The following is a 16,976-nucleotide window of genomic DNA, read 5'->3' on the forward strand; positions in this document are numbered from 1 at the left end:
TTGGCTAGAGTGCACGTGCCAAGACCAGATCTGCTATATAACGCAACAGTTTTTTGTCGTCATTAGAGTTGAAAATGCGATGGAAACCCATTTAACTTGTATTTTTCATTCGGTACATTGGACTGCTCCCAAGCACTGTGTGAAAGAACCCCCTGCTTCCACTATAGAACGACACAAAGTTGATCGTGATCGTATTGCTTTTAAAGAAAGTGTCACTCTCTTCCTCCTCTCATCCCTCTCTGTCTGTTACTCCACTTCGTGTTCAGCGTCCATGCAGGACTCCCAGGGGTTTTGGGGCATGCGGGGCATGGAGAGCAGGAGGAGGCCGATGCCACTGAGGAAGAGGAGGCAGAAGCCAGCGCAGGCACACGCGAAGGACCAGGCGTAGGAGTAGTCTATCCAGATGGTGTCCTCGCTCTCGATCATCCGCTTTACCGACTGACGCATCACCTCCACTGAGATGATGGCGCACAGGCCTGCGATTGGGGCGGAGCGGGAGAGGAGGATGGGTTAACGGCGATGACCTCCAATCACAGGTAAGCAGTTGAATCAGATATGATTTGTTTTTAATTTGCTATACTATATTACGATTTTAGTACTGTATCTGTTCCCTTAACACATTGATAACAGTACAACCAAAAGATTACAGAGCTCATGTGTTATCTGCTTGTCTGGTCTTACCTGCAAAAGCGAAGAACATTCCGGCAGGTTTGAGGATGTAGTCATTCCCCTTCTTGAAGGAGCACAGGAGACACAAGGTGCCCAGGATCATAAAGGCCAGGCTGAAGATGGCGATGGCCGCTGCTGAGATATTGTACTCTGAAAAGAGAGCAAATAGAGGTCACTTCAAGATGTCCACTGACCTACGAAAATAATATATATATATATAATATAGTATGCCATTTAGCAGACGAAGCGACTTAGTCATGCATGCATACATTTTACATATGGGTGGTCCTGGGAATAAAACCCACTACCCTGGCGTTACAATGCTCTACTAACTGAGTTACAAAGTACATAAATACACAACATAGGAGGTTAAAGTTGCTCCTAACCACTGATACAGGGTCAGACATTTTTCCCATCCAACTAATGGTTTAGGTTAGGATTGAGGGCAGGGTAATCTGATCCTAGATCTGTGGTTAAGGGCAACTTTTATCTTAAGCAATTGTACAACCTGTAAACTTGTAGAGTGCTACTTTCCTCCGTCCTATAACACCAACATACCTCTCTAAACTGGATCTGCATGAATTAACTTTCAATACTCTAGTTTGTTTTCATTTTACGTTACAGTACATTATGGTGGGTTGTGGGGATTCATTTATTGTGTATGTGTATATAAAATCAGCCATAAGCCGATAGGAGGCTTACCAAGAAAGATTGTTTTATTCCAGAGCAACATGAGTCCATATGCCTCCAGCTGAATTATATAAATGATATTTCATTACATTGCAGCGCTGGGCGTAACTGGATGTGCAAACGTTTATGTGGATTTTTTAATTAGGCTTTAATTTCTGCCTGAGAAAATAGTTGAATTGTTAAATGTGCAGACCAATTTAGTTTGTCACCTCATTGTACAGTCACAGAAAGGACAATTAAAGATTTATTTTAAATGATCAGCTCTCTCTGAACAGGAGTGTGAAGCTTGATAAGGAAGACGGAATTTCACTCGGTTGGTGGAATCTGCCATCAGTCAAACTACCTAAATCAATCAAACTAACTAACAGAATGAAATAACTAGGCCACATTTGAAATTGCATTGCGCTTTAAGTCAAAATTGTTGTGTGAAATGCGAGCCATGTTACCCAGTGAAAAAGTTCCTCTTGCAGTAAGGCAGCCATCTTTATTCAACCAAAGGAGAGAAAAACGCTTGGCATTACTGTAAGTTGTTTACTGGCTTGTTATTCCAAGCTGCTTAACCAGCCATTCCAGTTATGTTGGTGTTGTGATGTGGATGGAGGAGCTAGGCTTTGATCTTCCGCCTGCTCTCCTAGAATCGGTGCCCAGGGGAGAGCCTCGCCTCGGGGGCTCCCCTTCATCTCATGCTGGGGGAGGATGGTGACTCTCACCCCTTGAGTAGTTCTGGAATCATGCTACATCCTGCTGGAGTGCTAGCTCTCTTCCCCTTGCAACCCCAAAGAGAGGGGTGAGTGGTTTCAGAGTAGGTTGGATCAGTGGTTTAATGTCTGAAGGGGCTGAAAGATCTCTTTTGCGCTCTATTGGTGCTTTAGTGATTTATTATCCCAGTGACACTTTCAGTTTAGCTCTGTGTACGCTGCTCAGCTGGAGCTGCCTGTGGCTAGTCGTACTGACAGCACTGGATTGTAGCTCTATGGCCACGTTCCATATAAATGGTACCCATTGGTTTATTGAGGAGTGAAGAATACCAAATGGGCATTTGGAGTGGGTCAGTGCTACATTTCAAGTAAGGGCTATTTCTGTCTCTGGGGCTAGCCATTAGCATGAGATGTGTGTGTAAATATATTATGAGTTTACACAACTGTTAGTGTCATAGCTTTTATTGCAGGACTTTGATTGCGATAAATTACCTCCACAGTCAACCTATTAAATATTAATATTGGAATGTACAGCCTTACCTCGAGTGTGCACCCATGAAATGGGGTATCAGCCTACTCAGTGACACCCATAGATTACAATTCCATAGAGTTTACACAAATATTAGCGTCATAATATTATTGCAGGACTTTACAGTCCATTATGAATGTTCAACACACACAATAGATTGCCTGGGGGGGGGTGATTTCTCACAGTCAAAGTCCTGCAATAAGATCTACGATGCTAATATTTGTGTAAAATCTTTGGAATTTTAATCTGTGGTTGATACTCACTAGGCTGATACCCCATTTCACCGGTGCACACTTCATAGGTAAGGCTGTACGTTGCAATATGAATTTCCAATACACACAATAGACTGACTGGGAAGGTGATTTCTCACAGTCAAAGTCCTGCAATAAGAGAGAGCCCGCTGCTCATCCCGCAATACACTGCATCCTTCTCCCTCTGAAATGCTGCACCTCTCTCCCGACCTGCTGCAGCCACACTCTGCTTGTTGCTTTAAACCGACGTAGGTGTATTTTGTCATAAAACCGTGTTTTAGACATGTACTCATGTAATTCAACAAACACCATGTTGTTAGTCCTCAAACCATGTTTTTTTGCAGGACTTTAGAGAGCGACTTCCTTTAAAAAGCAACAAATCCCTTTTAAAAACGGCCTATGCGGCATCGGTATGAGTCAGAAACAGTTATTTTAGTGTCGAAATTGACAAAAAAATGTAAATAGGATCATTTTGGTCAAAGTCTGGTCTAAAACGGTGTTTGGAACATCCGTACGTCACAACGGGTAAATGAAGGTTGGGTTTTGATTTGACGATGTCCATTTTCCCACTAACATGGGGTGAACAGCTGCAGTGATTGCTCTCTATCCAATAGTAGACAGTGAGACAGACCTGCCCAGCAGCTCCGACTTTGTTTACATAAGACAACACGTCATGCATTTTTTGTACTTGAGAAATACTGCACCATACACCTTAGTTAGATGTAAAATTGCACAACTGAAACATCCTCTGTAAAAACGTCAAAATTAATTACGGATTTCTTGAGTTCTTAGATTCATTCTGGGAATTTTGAGGAAGGGAAATAGGCTTCCTATTGACTCATGATGGACAAACATCATTAACCTAATGCAGAATCGGTCAGGAAACACACCACCAAGACTCAAATCAAATTTTTCTAATGAGCAACAGAAAAACACACGTGCCAATCGGCGTGTTCCGTGGCTCTTTAACTGTGTGAAATCAACACACTGTTCAGCCTATTGTACGTATTGAACATTCATATAGCTTTACCTATAGTGTGTGCACCCATGAAATGGTGCATCAGCCTACTCACTGACACCCACATATTACAATTCGAAAGAGTTTACACAAATATTAGCATCATAGCTCTTATTGCAGGACTCCCCAGTGACCCATGCAAACAAAAAGGAGACGTTAGGACGTCTTCAGAACATCAAAAGGTTTTGTCATGGTCACCTGCACATCAAAACAGTGACATCTCCTGATCTATGCGAACTGTTTTTACGTTTCTTTACAGAAAAGGTTGAAAATATTACATCACAGACTGGCAGTAGCCAGTTTCACACCAGCGATGCTCGTTCAGAAGCACAAGAGGCAATTACTCTGAGACAGTCTACTGCTTCCTATTGCTCATATGAGCAAATATCCATTACATCTCTCCTTATATGTACTCATATACACAATGTCCTTATAAACCGCAATATGAAAGAAAGTCCTTTTTAACCATATGTCCTTACAAGCCTGTGAATTTACAGGTATATTATTTCAAATCTGAAGTAAGATGTATCTTCTACATATAAAATAAAAAAATGTGATGTGTTCATTTCATTGACAGGACCATGGGGAAGGTGGGTCCCCATAAACCATGTTACAAACTGACTGACATCATAAACTATAAAAATGTGTGTGTGTGCGTAAATATATTCTGATTTACACCCTACTGATTGGGTCTGATAAGGCCCTGCATGTGCTTAGCAGTCCTGTCATATGTGAGTGTATACGTTGAATGGGCCAGACGTGCACAGTACTGGCAGGGTCACAGAGGGGGCTAGTGGAGAGATGGGGGGGAAGGAAAATGTCCAAGAGAGAAGGGAATGGGCGTTGAGCGGGATTAGCTGTCACGAACGTCGTAATCCTCCTCGTCTGAGGAGCAAGGATCGGACCAAAACGCAGCGTGGTATGTATCCATATTTATTTGAATACTTTTAAACACGAACAAAAACAATAAACAAAAAGAAACCAACGACGCTACAGTCCTGAACTTGAGAAAATAAAAACATGAACGCACGAACAGGAACAATCACCCACAAACAAACAGTGAACACAGCCTACCTAAATATGGTTCCCAATCAGAGACAACGTAAAACACCTGCCTCTGATTGAGAACCATATCAGGCAAATCAGACACACCTAAACCAATGAAACACATAACATAGACTACACCCACCCAGCTCACGTCCTGACCAACTAAACAAAGACTAAACAAAGGAAATAAGGTCAGGAACGTGACATTAGGTCTGTCACGTGGAGTTCTATTGATGCTACCTGCCAGATCGTATACCCAGCTAACGCATAACATTCTGAGAACCATGTTTTTTTTATGGGAATTTCAGTACTTCAGCATAACGTTTTCCGCAAGTCATGTTCTTTTCATAAAAACCACAAGAAAACATTAGTAACGTTGTCACGATACCAGTATCGCGCTACTAGGAAGTAAGGAAGAAAAGGAAACAAATTATGAAGCAGACTAAATTTCTTGAGGGAAACCTTCCTAATGTTGGATACAAGAAGTCTTATGTTGTCACCCAGAGTCACATTTGCTTATTTTCCAAGCTATAGCACACAATATTTTACAAAAGTAGGTTTTAAAGGACCATAGAGTTGAGTCTGCTTTGTGTTTTCTTTTTTTGTCATGGAAAATCTGGTATTGTAGTATCGCAATACTGGTATCGTGACAACACTAGTTCAAAGAACGTTCTAAGAATGTTTTTTAGAACATATACATTCTGTTCTCAGCGTCAACAAAACTCTATCCTGTATCTTGCTAAGTGTGTTCAAGTGTGTTGTCCATTTCCACTAATTGGCCACACCTGATGTTAATGAGTCCTTTGAAATGGGGTCTGTTTGAATAGACTAAAATGAGTAAAAAACAAACAAACATGGCACGCTAGCTCAGTCCACTGCGTCACCAGGACAAATTCCATGGATAGAGAACAGAAGATCATAGGTTTGAATCTCACTGACGCCGTGCATTAATAAAACAATTTATGTGTTTGCATGATTAATGCCCAAGCAAGTTTTCCATGTTCTTGAAACATTCAGGGAAATTTTTAAGGAAGTTATTCAAAAAACTCCAAATAACCTATCATTTCTGTTCTCAGAACGTAAATAAAAACCTCCCAGGAAAACTTTCAGGGAACCATATTAAAACGTTCTCAGAACCTCCCTGCAACCTAAACTAACATTCCCAGAACAGGCTAAATTATCATTGCATTTCCAGAACATTTAAAAAAAAAAAATGTTCTACCGGTCAGGAAACATATGGCTTCGTTCGCAGAACCAATGGGAAATCAAAAATGTACGTTTCCACAATTTCCTAGGAACCAAATGTGCTAGCTGGCTATGCATCCAGTTGACTTGGCCTCGTCCCTTGGTATGCTGGGAAAACTCCATATGTTTCTGCTTGTGTTGAAACCAAGGCTGATGGACAAATGCTAACAAAGACCAAGGGCCCCATTCAGTCCATAGTGCTGAAGAGATGCACTACAGCACATTAGGAAAGTAAAGGCAATCTTCCCGCGTCAGCGGAGACTGCATTGACAGTTAGGACTCCCCATAAGTCGGCTCAATCGGAAATTACCTTCAAATTTCAATCGCACTGTAGCGCTAAACTTTGGCGATGCGGATTGAATCCAGCCCCAAGGCACCATTGGTTATGTGTTCAAAGGTGTGCAAAGTCTGGCTCTTTGTGCTTTGGTCTTTGTTAGCATTTGTCCATAAAACTTAGGAGACAATGGGCAGCCCTGCCTTGCGCCTAGCATGGAGTTGAGATGTATCCAATTTGGCTTGTACTATTCACCACCCATATCCCAGGTTGCTTATTTGTTTTTATGACTCTCCCTTTGAATCTTCTCTTATGAAACATTTGTCAAAAAGACTTCAAAGAATACACATATTTTGTTCTTGAAGAGTATAAACCAATATACAGGTAACTGCCAAAATAAAGGAAACACTTGTGTAAATTAAGGATATAAAGTATATTAAAAGCAAGTGTTACCACACAGGTGTGGTTCCTGAGTTAATTAAGCAATTAAAACATTCCACCATGCTTAGGGTTCATGTATAAAAATGCCCAGTTGCCCATTATTTTGGCTACTATGGCTAGAAGAGATCTCAGTGACTTTGAAAGAGGGTTCTCAAAGGACCATAAGGGGCTTAAAAGGTGTGTGTGTGTGTACATGTTTTACTATACTTGAGTACCAAAAGTCCTCACAAGAATAGTAAACCAACTAAAATTCAGAGAAGTGAGGACATTTTGCCGGTCCTTACTTGTAAAAAAGGCTATTTTAGGCTCAGGGTTTAGGGTTAGAATTAGGGTTAGGTTTAAGGTTCATTTAGAGGCTAGGGAAAATAGGATTTTGAATGGGAATCAATTGTTGGACCCCAAAAAGTCCTCACAAGTATAGTAAGACATAGCTGTGTGTGTGCGTGCGTGCGTGCGTGCGTGCGTGCGTGCGTGCGTGCGTGCGTGCGTGCGTGCGTGCGTGCGTAAATCTATTCTGATTTACACCCTACTGATTGGGTCTGACAAGGCCCTGCATGTGCTTGGCGCCCTTACGTGCATCACATGGAAGTCCTGTCATATGTGAGAGTACATGTCTCTAATGGGCCAAGCATGTGCACAGTACTGGCAGGGTCACCAAGGGGGCTAGAGGGGAGATCGGAGAAAATATCCAGGAGAGAAGGGAATGGGTGGTGACAGGGATTAGCTCTGTCACATGGAGTTCCATTGACGCTACCTGTCGGAGCTTATATCCACTCAGTTGACTTGGTATCCTGAGAAAAATCTATATACTTAAACATTTCTGCTTGTGTTGAAATTAATTCAAGGCTGATGGACACATTCTAAGAATGACCAAATCACCATTGGTTCTGTGTGCAAAGCTTAGAATGAAGCAGTATGTCTGGTTCTTTGTGCGTTTGTTTTTATAAGCATTTGTCCATGAAACTTAGGAGAGAACGGGCAGAACTGCCTTGCGCCTACCATGGACTGTTTGAGTTGAGATGTATCCAATTTGGCTTGCATTATTCACCACCCATGTTTCATGTCCCGAGTTGCCTATTTTTTGTATGACTGTTCCCTTTGAATCTTCTCTTATGAAACATTCCGCCAGAAGGACATCAAAGAATACACTTCTTCTGTTCTTGAAGATACACTGCATGACCAAAAGTATGTGGACACCTGCTCATCTCGTTCCAAAATCATGGGCATTAATATGGAGTTGGTCCCCCCTTTCCTGCTATAACAACATCCACTGTTCTGGAAAAGGCTTTCCATTAGCCGGCGTTCCAATTCATCCCACAGGTGTTCGATGGGGTTCTGTATGGACCTTGCTTTGTGCACAGGGGGCATTGTCATGCTGAAACAGGAAAGGGCCTTCCCTAAACTGTTGCTACAAAGCTGGAAGCGCAGAATCTTCTAAAATGTAATTGTATGCTGTGGTGTTACGATTTCCCTTCACTGGAAATAAGGGGCCTAGCCGACCCATGAAAAACAGCCCCAGACCATTATTCCTCCTCCACCAAACTTTACAGTTGGAACTATGCATTGGGGCAGGTAGCGTTCTCCTGGAATCCGGCAAACCCAGATTCGTCCATCGGACTGCCAGACGGTGAAGCGTGATTCATCACTCCAGAGACAGGTTTCCACTGCTCCAGAGTCCAATGGCGGCGAGCTTTACACCACTCCAGCTGACGCTTGGCATTGTGCATGGTGATCTTAGGCTTGTGTGTGGCTGCTCGGACATGGAAACCCATTTCATGAAGCTCCCGACGAACAGTTCTTGTGTTAACGTTGTTTCCAGAGGCAGTTTGGAACTCGGTAGTGAGTGTTGCGACCGAGGAGAGATGATTTTTACACGCCACACGCTTCAGCACTCAGCGGTCCCGTTCTGTGAGCATATGTGGCCTACCACTTTGAGGCTGAGCCGTTATTGCTTCTAGACATTTCCACTTCACTATAACAGCACTTACAGTTGACCGGGGCAGCTCTTCAGTAAGGCCATTATACTGCCAAAGTTTGTCTATGGAGATTGAATGGCTGTGTGCTTGATTATATACACCTGTCAGCAACAGGTGTGGTTGAAATAGCCTATTCCACTAATTTGAAGGGGTGTCCACATACTTTTGTATTTATAGTGTATAACCAAGTGTACAAAACATTAGGAACACCTGCTCTTTCCATAACGTAGACTGAACAGCGGAATCCAGGTGAAAGCTATGATCCCTTATCACCTGTTAAATCTCCTTCAATCGGTGTAGATGAAGGGGAGGAGACAGGTTAAAGGCTTTTTAAGCCTTGAGACAAGTGAGACATAAATTGTGTATGTGTGCCATTTGAACGGGGTATGGTAGTAGGTGACAGGCGCACTGATTTGAGTGTGTCAAGAACTGCAATGCTGCTGGGTTTTTCACACTCAAAAGTTTCCCATGTGTATCAAGAATGGTCCATCACCCAAAGGTCATCCAAGCAACTTAACACAACTGTGGGAAGCATTGGAGTCACCATGGGCCAGCATCCCTGTGGAACGCTGTCGATACCTCGTGGAGTCCATGCCTCGACGAATTGAGGCTGTTCTGAGGGCGAAAGGGGGTGCAACGCAATAGTAGGAAGGTGTTCCTAATGTTTTGTACACTCAGTGTACATGAAAGTTACAAAACCGAATCATGGTGTGTTTGTTAGGCCATTATTAACTTGTGTATGGACGAGGCACAAAAGAAACCTTACCTTTCTGTGTTTTGACTTCAAAAATCTCAGACTCGTCCCCTGGAGTGAAGTGTTTGAAGTAGGTGCAGTTCTCCGCTGTGGGAGACATGAAAACACAGTCAGCTGGAGGTTCAGGTCGTAGCACTTCAGACAATGTGCAGTTTCTCATCAATACGCGAAACATCACAGACGTTATTAAACAATCGTGAAAATAGCTATATTTACTTCATAATAGATGCACAACACTTCGGAAATACAGTAGCATAATAGACCAATGTGTTTACCAAGAACTGTTTCACGAGTCTTCCGCAAATGTAAAGACGCTAACTTCATAAAAAAAAGATAAAAGGATTTTGATGCTTTTTACCTGGACTACCTTTAAACTACTTTTATATGTTACCGATGAATAAGCATTCTGTAGTTGCGGTGTAACAGTTGTTAATCAACAACGGATAAACATTTAGGCGCGCAACTTTCATTTTATGGTGTGCGCTGAGTTTACATAAAACCCTTCTCTATCCGCATATTCAGTGTCTTATTCATTGGGTCCCTGCTCCTGTAGGGACAATAATTTCATCCTCCAGGCTAGTTGAAAGTCATAGCCGGTGTCTCCCCTTTTCATAGGCCTCGATTAGATGGTTGCAGTCACGACGTTTTTATTGATCCGAGTTTGTCAGAGTAGCCTGTCATTTTTGTGGCATTAAAGATGCTGCTAGTCTCCAGTTATGGAGACGAAGGTGTCGTAGAATTTCATGAAATATGTTTATAAAAGGCCAATTTTCTTCAGATTTTTTAGGATCCTCATTCAAATGAACATCTAGCTGGGGCCAGGCTCTGGACGTGTGCAAAGAAAGGAAAAGAAAAGCAGAACGGTATTTTTTTGGCGAACAGTGAGTTAGTTATATTATTAGCCTAGTTTATGACTATCCAATTTACTCATCATATTACGAATAGAAGGCTATTTTACGTTAGTCCGCAAATAGATAGATGCATGCAATTCTTTATCATTTTTTAGCTTCCCCTAACTTGAAACAGCCGATAGGGGCATCCCATTCACTCGGGCCCAATGTACTTAGCACGGATCCCCGGTGGTTAGCACAAGTAAAAGCTGATCCACAGAATACGATCACAGCGATTGCAGAGGGCTAGGAGTATCGCCCTACGCTTTGATGCTAAGCCAGAACGTCAAAACATCCATTCGCCAGGGAAACTATATTTGTAAACGGCGGCGGTAGACCGCTGTGTGTCTCGTCTCTCAGACGTTAGGGGACACTTCAGAGTCGCTCAACTCTGTTCTGTCACCGGAGAGGCCTGCTCTGCATCAGATACGTGGCATCTAATGTGCTGGGCCAACTACAGGGACCACGGCTGAGTAAGTGACAGGCTTTCATGTCGAATTATGTGAGCTAAGCATGTTATCACATCGGCTCCAGCGTTCCTCATATCCACACATACACATGGGCTGGAGATAATTCCTCCCAGGACACCCAGGAAGATAGAGTTAGTGGTGGGTGGGGTTGCCAGTTTGGATGCATTACTCAGAGAAGGCTAATAAAGAAAGATACACAAAGTATGTGCAAGTTCAAATACCTGGATTTGGCGCCCATACATGGCACCAGCAAAGCATTCTTTATTGAGTAGAACCCAGCAGACCAAATTTGGAACATGTTTTAATGACTTAATTTTCTCCGCATAAACTGGTTTTCTGGTTGAGAAGACATCATATAAATCAGAGTACAACCAACTGGTCTGTGTTACAACCAGGTAAAGATGTCTTTTTCAGGACAGAATGAAAACCTGAAGTTAAATATGTCACATTTAGGTTGTTATCAAGTCAAATCACCAGATTTCCACCAGATAAAGATGTATTTATCTGGTTACTTAAAAGCTGTTCACAAAACAATCTTATACAACTAGTATACAACCTGACAATGATGTCGTAAAAACTTAGTTGCAACCAGTATTGCCCGCTGGGAAAAAACCTTGGTTTTGGTAAGGTAAAAGACCATGAAAAGGGTTCTAAATGTTTTAATGTTTTGACTCTCACACATAGAGGATGTTTTTGTGAATGAGGACAGAGACTGGCCATCAAGGGAAAACACAGAGGTGGTTACCTAGCAACTGGCTTGTCTGCTCTTTTTATTGAGTTAGGCGGGTAGGGGAATGAAAAGGAGGCAGAATTCAATGTTTTGGTTTGGAGAGAGAGAGAGAGAGAGTTTATAGAAGAGTCAGAGTGCATTCGGTCCTTAAAAGGTAAATTGCCGAGTCACCTCAGCTCAACCTAGCCATTTTAAGTCGTTCACCCCTTAAACAAAAGCCTCGGCTCTAGCTTCGGTAGTATCTCTCCGCACCACAAACTCCTTTGTTAATGACCATAATGGACCAGAAGTGATTCTTGTCATCATGCTGAAGACCAAGTGCCCTTTCATTGCGCTGAGAGGAGAGATAGCCCACGCTGCATTATGAGATACTTAAACAGACATTGGGGCTGTGTCGTTGTCTTTCTGTGTTTGTTAATTGAAACACTAAATCCAGGGGTTATGCCAATTATGCGGAGGCGTTGCTCGCCTCATTAGTTTTTGATGTCCTCATTACGCACTCCCATCCTCACCTTTAGAGAGACACACACACACACACACACACACACACACACACACACACACACACACACACACACACACACACACACACACACACACACACACACACACACACACACACACACACACGCTCGCTTGGACACACACACGGTCGGTGCCGCTGTGCTCTCTAATGGCATTGGAGGACACTCAAAAAGTCTAATGGTGGGTAGAAAAGACTCAGGCCTTCCATGAACTGTCTTACAGTATATGTGCTTGGAATTCAAACCCAGGTCTCTGTAAGGACTTGTAAGGCTCCCCCATGTCTATCCACATCCATGAATATAGCCCCACACTACCAGATGCCATGGCTCTCTTTGTGTTGTATTAATTCCACCCTGGAACCTTATCACTTGGCCCATGTCCAGGCAATGCTCTGTCTATCAGTGAGTGGATTTGTAATGCCGGTGTTGTCCCACCGTGTAACATCCCAGTGACACCCAAGGCCTCTCCACACCAACAGGGTATATATATGTCAGTGCGAATGGAGGAGTCCAAACCGCACGCTAACCAGGAGGCCACTTTGTCGACGTCAACATCTCAAGGAGACGATAAGTAATAGCACCCGATGGTACTCAACAGCGTATCAATTAGCTGACTTGCTCAAAACAGAAACTCTACGCACTACTAAACAATCGACACCTGTCTTGACGGTGAGGAGATCAGAATAAGCCTCCACTCTTGTTGCACTGAGGTGCTTCACAGTGAGTGTGTCTGCCTGTATATTAACCGCCATTTCATCAACATAAGGTGCTGTGTAAGGCATTTCTCTGAGCCTGTGTTTTCATTCTCTTTGCCTGTTGCACAGGCTATAGCTAGCAGCATGTGTTGTGTTGTAGACGAAAATGACCCACCCAGAAAAATCCCCCCTGACCACTCTAGCTTGTATCCGATGGTGCCAGCTAGGATGAATACGAGACACAAGTTAAATACAAACATTTTAGCTCACGCCTAAAATCGAAATAAGGAAATATAACCCACCATTAGATAGTCTACCCATTGAGATCGTTCTATACAGAAAGGCAAGCCAGAAAGACCAACATGCAACATTGCGAACAAGTCACCATTGGCACTTCCACAGCCGGGTTGCCTCTCCCAGGACTGGTATGTGGTTGAAGTTCCCGGTTGCCTACATGCCAGGGCTTTGACTAGCCCACCCCAGGACCCTTGTAGCCCACCCCCAGGGGACGGGAAATCATTTTGAACGGTGGGCAGCAGGGCAGCGCCAGGGAGGGGGTTAGGGGTTGAAGGGCTATGCCTGGCTTGTGCAGGTGGCCTTGTCACTCAGTAGGGCTCTGAAGGTGTGCACACACTTGACTCCCTCACGGCTCTTACCCCGGGACAGCTGGGTATTTACACGGCCTATATTTATCCTTCATTGGCCGGCTGCATAGTGCTGCGCACAACAGAAAATCCCACCGATATCTTTGTTTCTGTAACAGTTGCTATATTGGCTTTGGCTGAACATCTCGCCACATCGCTGACCTAGATTGTATGTTTGCTGTTCTGGATAGTATTCATATGAAGTCAATTATATCAATATCCTGTTTCACAGTAATTCTTATTTTCTAACCATCTGTTATCATTATTTAGGAAGGCAAACAAGATGAGAAACAAGTGGGAAGCAACCTATATGTACATATATACAGAGATCTCCATTTCTCCTCACAGAACTTGATCTTTGTAGACTACCAGCTATAATATATATATATACATTTTTTATTGCAACTCGGATGGCAAAACTCATGGAGGGTCACTTCGACAGTGTCATCATCTTAGAGACGAGAGTGGTTGGCATTTCTCTCATTAAAATGTGGGGCTATAATAAATATTGCTATTCATTCTCAAATAGAGCTAGCGATACCAAATGAAACCCTGGTGTCTGGCTTTGTACATACTAGAAAGGTTATATTCATCTTGGCGCCTATCCACTGCATTACTTCTCACACGCAATGCCATTACTCACTGCGTGTGTGGCATTCGCAATGTAGTCAAATTTGATTACCTACAAGGGAGTTTTAGCAACATGATATTCATTGAGTTTTTCCCATAAAGACCATTTGAAAAGAAGTTTAGGCTTTTTCATTTGTGATCAGAGTGAAGGAGTGTGTTGTCTGTAGTTTCGCCAATGAGTTATCATTCAAAAATGTAAAAGCCAGCCCTACGTCGAGAGATGCCAAGAGCATCTCACCCACACTGACCACCAAATGTATCCACGATAGGCCTACGTCTGATGGTACATAACACCATGTATCTAATAAGACATTGCAAGTTTGGGTATCTCTAAATAGCCTGCCCAACACTCTTCCTTACATTACCACGATCTGACTGTGCTGTTGGTTCGGGAATGCCCCAAGCTTAACATTATAAATCCCTTGATTCTTTATAACTAGGAGGGGTCAGCCAAGAATGTTTACAAAATGAGCCTCAACCAGGCATTTCCATCTGTTCATGAACGTGCCTGCACCAGTCGACATATGAAATTCCCAGAAGCCCATAGCTGAGCTAACTATGGAGGGGGGCACATTTGCTTTAGTGAATCTATCCAAGATTGTTGTAAAGGTGTGTATGTTCGGGCATTGGGACCTTTGGCGATTGAGGCGTTCAAATGGCGGAGCAGTCAGAAAGACCTCAAGAAACGCAGGGCAGAATGTATCATAAGTTATCAGAACGTGTGTTTCCTTCATTCTGCTTTGTATCAGACCATTACTAAAGCAATGTGTTGTATTGCTTTTACAAGCTCCACTCAATTAGTCCCCTTCCTGTCTATGCGTTTATTTCTCACTCAATGTGATATTGACTCACAACATTTAGTGTGAGTCATCACAAGTTAGTGTAGCGGGATCAAAGCATTAGTCGTCATTCAAAGGTCGGTTAAAGCCGGGGTTCAATCCGATCGGCCCTTTTTGGCTATGCACCATTTAAAAAGGCAATGTTACCACAGTCGCGGAGATCGCGTTCAAAGTAAACGCTGCAGATGTCGGCTAAATTGGAAATTACCCTTTTAAATGTCAACCGAGCTACAAAACGGATCATCCGTGGTCCAGATTGAATCATGCCCTGGGTCCTGTTTTGATTGGAGTAAATGACAACTGCAGTCATTATAGAGTGTATTTTAAGGCATTGGAGCTAGACTTGTAATAGCTGGCACTCAGGGGATACTGCAGCTGCAAGAGGTCTTAGTTGCTAAGAGCTGGGGGAGAGACACCTCGTCATTTAATTACTGTGGGGAAGTAGCTGGATTGGGACTTTAAAGGTCAGGATTAGTCTGAAAGTGTTGTGGTCAGTCTGAAATTGCTTGACTTAGCTTAGTTTATCTTATTGTTGTGCTATGTATTGTAGCATAGGCTAATCCTCGCACTGTTGGGTAGTTACACCTTGTTTCCCGGCTTCTGAAGCCTCAATATCTCAATTCAATAATTGTCTTGACGAGCCGTTTTCTACACCAGGAAGCCTTGTGGTTAAGAGGAACATTAGCTGGCCACATTGCAAAAATGACTGGTGCTTGATGTCAATGTTTAAGTGTTGAACCATGCCCTGAACAAGAGTTAACTGACCCCCTTCCACCAAACCCAATCTCTACAACAATCCAAATACTGTGATGGCACATATTTCTTGATCAGCAGTTAGTGTATCCTCTTTAACAATAGTTATAGACACAGAGAATGTTTTAAAAGTGCCAAATTGGTCAGTGTTACATTAGATAACATTAGGTAGCCTCAGACATTGGACAGAGAGGTTCAGGGTTAGGATGGACACAGACGGTGCAGATTTTCCGGTCCAAGCTATAAGCCGCCTCTGTGTATCTCGTCTTACCTCCAGGTAAGCTGATGGGGCCACAACCCTTTCCATTGTAGTCCGCCTCACTGATGTAGATGGCCTTCTTACACAGCCTCCAGAGGCCAAAGTGGGCCGCTTCACACGTCGCGTTCACCTGCTCCACCCGCGGGCTCAGCACGGCCCAATGGTCCGTCACCACCGCCGTGAACATGGACGCCATACCCACCAGGATCACAAAGAACGTGATCTTCACCTTCGTACGTTTGTGCATGGTGCAATTTTGTACGTGGAAACACTGACAACAAGATGTCCAAAGAAGAAGAAATGAGTAGCACCGAGGTCCTGTGGGGACGTCAGACTTCTGGAGGCTTCGATGGTGGATTTTCGCGGCCTTCACTCCTGAACAGCCTACACCCTATCACTCTTTGTCTCTCTCTCGGTTGGATTTGTGCCTCTAGTTTGAGGGAAAGGGGTCAGTTTTGCTGTGCCCTAGTTTTCACGGCCCTCTCCCTTCTCTGACTGTGTCGACTGAGGGGGGCCTGTGTGCCTCAGACTACAGCTGTTAAGGTGGATCAGGAAAGTTGATGACCAAACTGACTGCCATGGCGGGGTATGGGAGTGGGGGGGGGGGTCTGCTGCTATAAATGTGTGCAGTGATTCAAGATGTCAGGCTGTCTTTATCGGGTTACATCCGAGTGGGTGGGAATGTGTAAATGCCATGATAAGGGACTTAGTCACGTAAATGATTTTTATCTCCCGATACTTACCGTAATATATTCAACGCACTTTATTTGGCAAACATCTCAGTGAACTATATATATGTGCTGTGACGGAGTAAGTCTAGGACCTACCATTTTCACCAGTTCATTTACAACTGCATTGGTGTACTGACCTCTCATGTCCATGCTATGGCAATTAGTGGATGCTGTTTTAAAAGGATTTGTGTTGTTACTATCCTCAAACTGCTTGGTCCG

At 43.3% G+C, this 16,976-nt stretch overlaps 1 protein-coding gene across 1 annotated transcript; it reads right to left on the minus strand.

Moving 5' to 3' along the window:
- Positions 1-246: 246 nt before the first annotated feature.
- On the minus strand, positions 247-16,273 carry LOC120022592 (voltage-dependent calcium channel gamma-1 subunit-like). The gene is made up of 4 exons (XM_038966566.1): positions 16,039-16,273; positions 9,605-9,679; positions 682-819; positions 247-476 (listed from the first exon to the last, which is right to left on the minus strand). Exons 1-4 carry the CDS (start codon positions 16,271-16,273, stop codon positions 247-249), a joined length of 678 nt encoding a protein of 225 aa, XP_038822494.1.
- Between the last annotated feature and the right edge of the window lie 703 nt (positions 16,274-16,976).

Source organism: Salvelinus namaycush, chromosome 2, assembly GCF_016432855.1.
Source record: "Salvelinus namaycush isolate Seneca chromosome 2, SaNama_1.0, whole genome shotgun sequence".
Lineage (NCBI taxonomy): Eukaryota > Metazoa > Chordata > Actinopteri > Salmoniformes > Salmonidae > Salvelinus > Salvelinus namaycush.

What these genes read in the sequence shown, in the direction of transcription:
- LOC120022592 (XM_038966566.1), bottom strand. Translation starts at nt 16,273, where the DNA reads ATGCACAAACGTACGAAGGTGAAGATCACGTTCTTTGTGATCCTGGTG. An exon ending in CCCCATCAGCTTACCTGGAG is followed by an intron (nt 9,680 to 16,038) that starts GTAAGACGAGAT and finishes TGTCTCCCACAG; the next exon opens with CGGAGAACTGCACCTACTTC. An exon ending in TGAAGTCAAAACACAGAAAG is followed by an intron (nt 820 to 9,604) that starts GTAAGGTTTCTT and finishes CTCTCTTTTCAG; the next exon opens with AGTACAATATCTCAGCAGCG.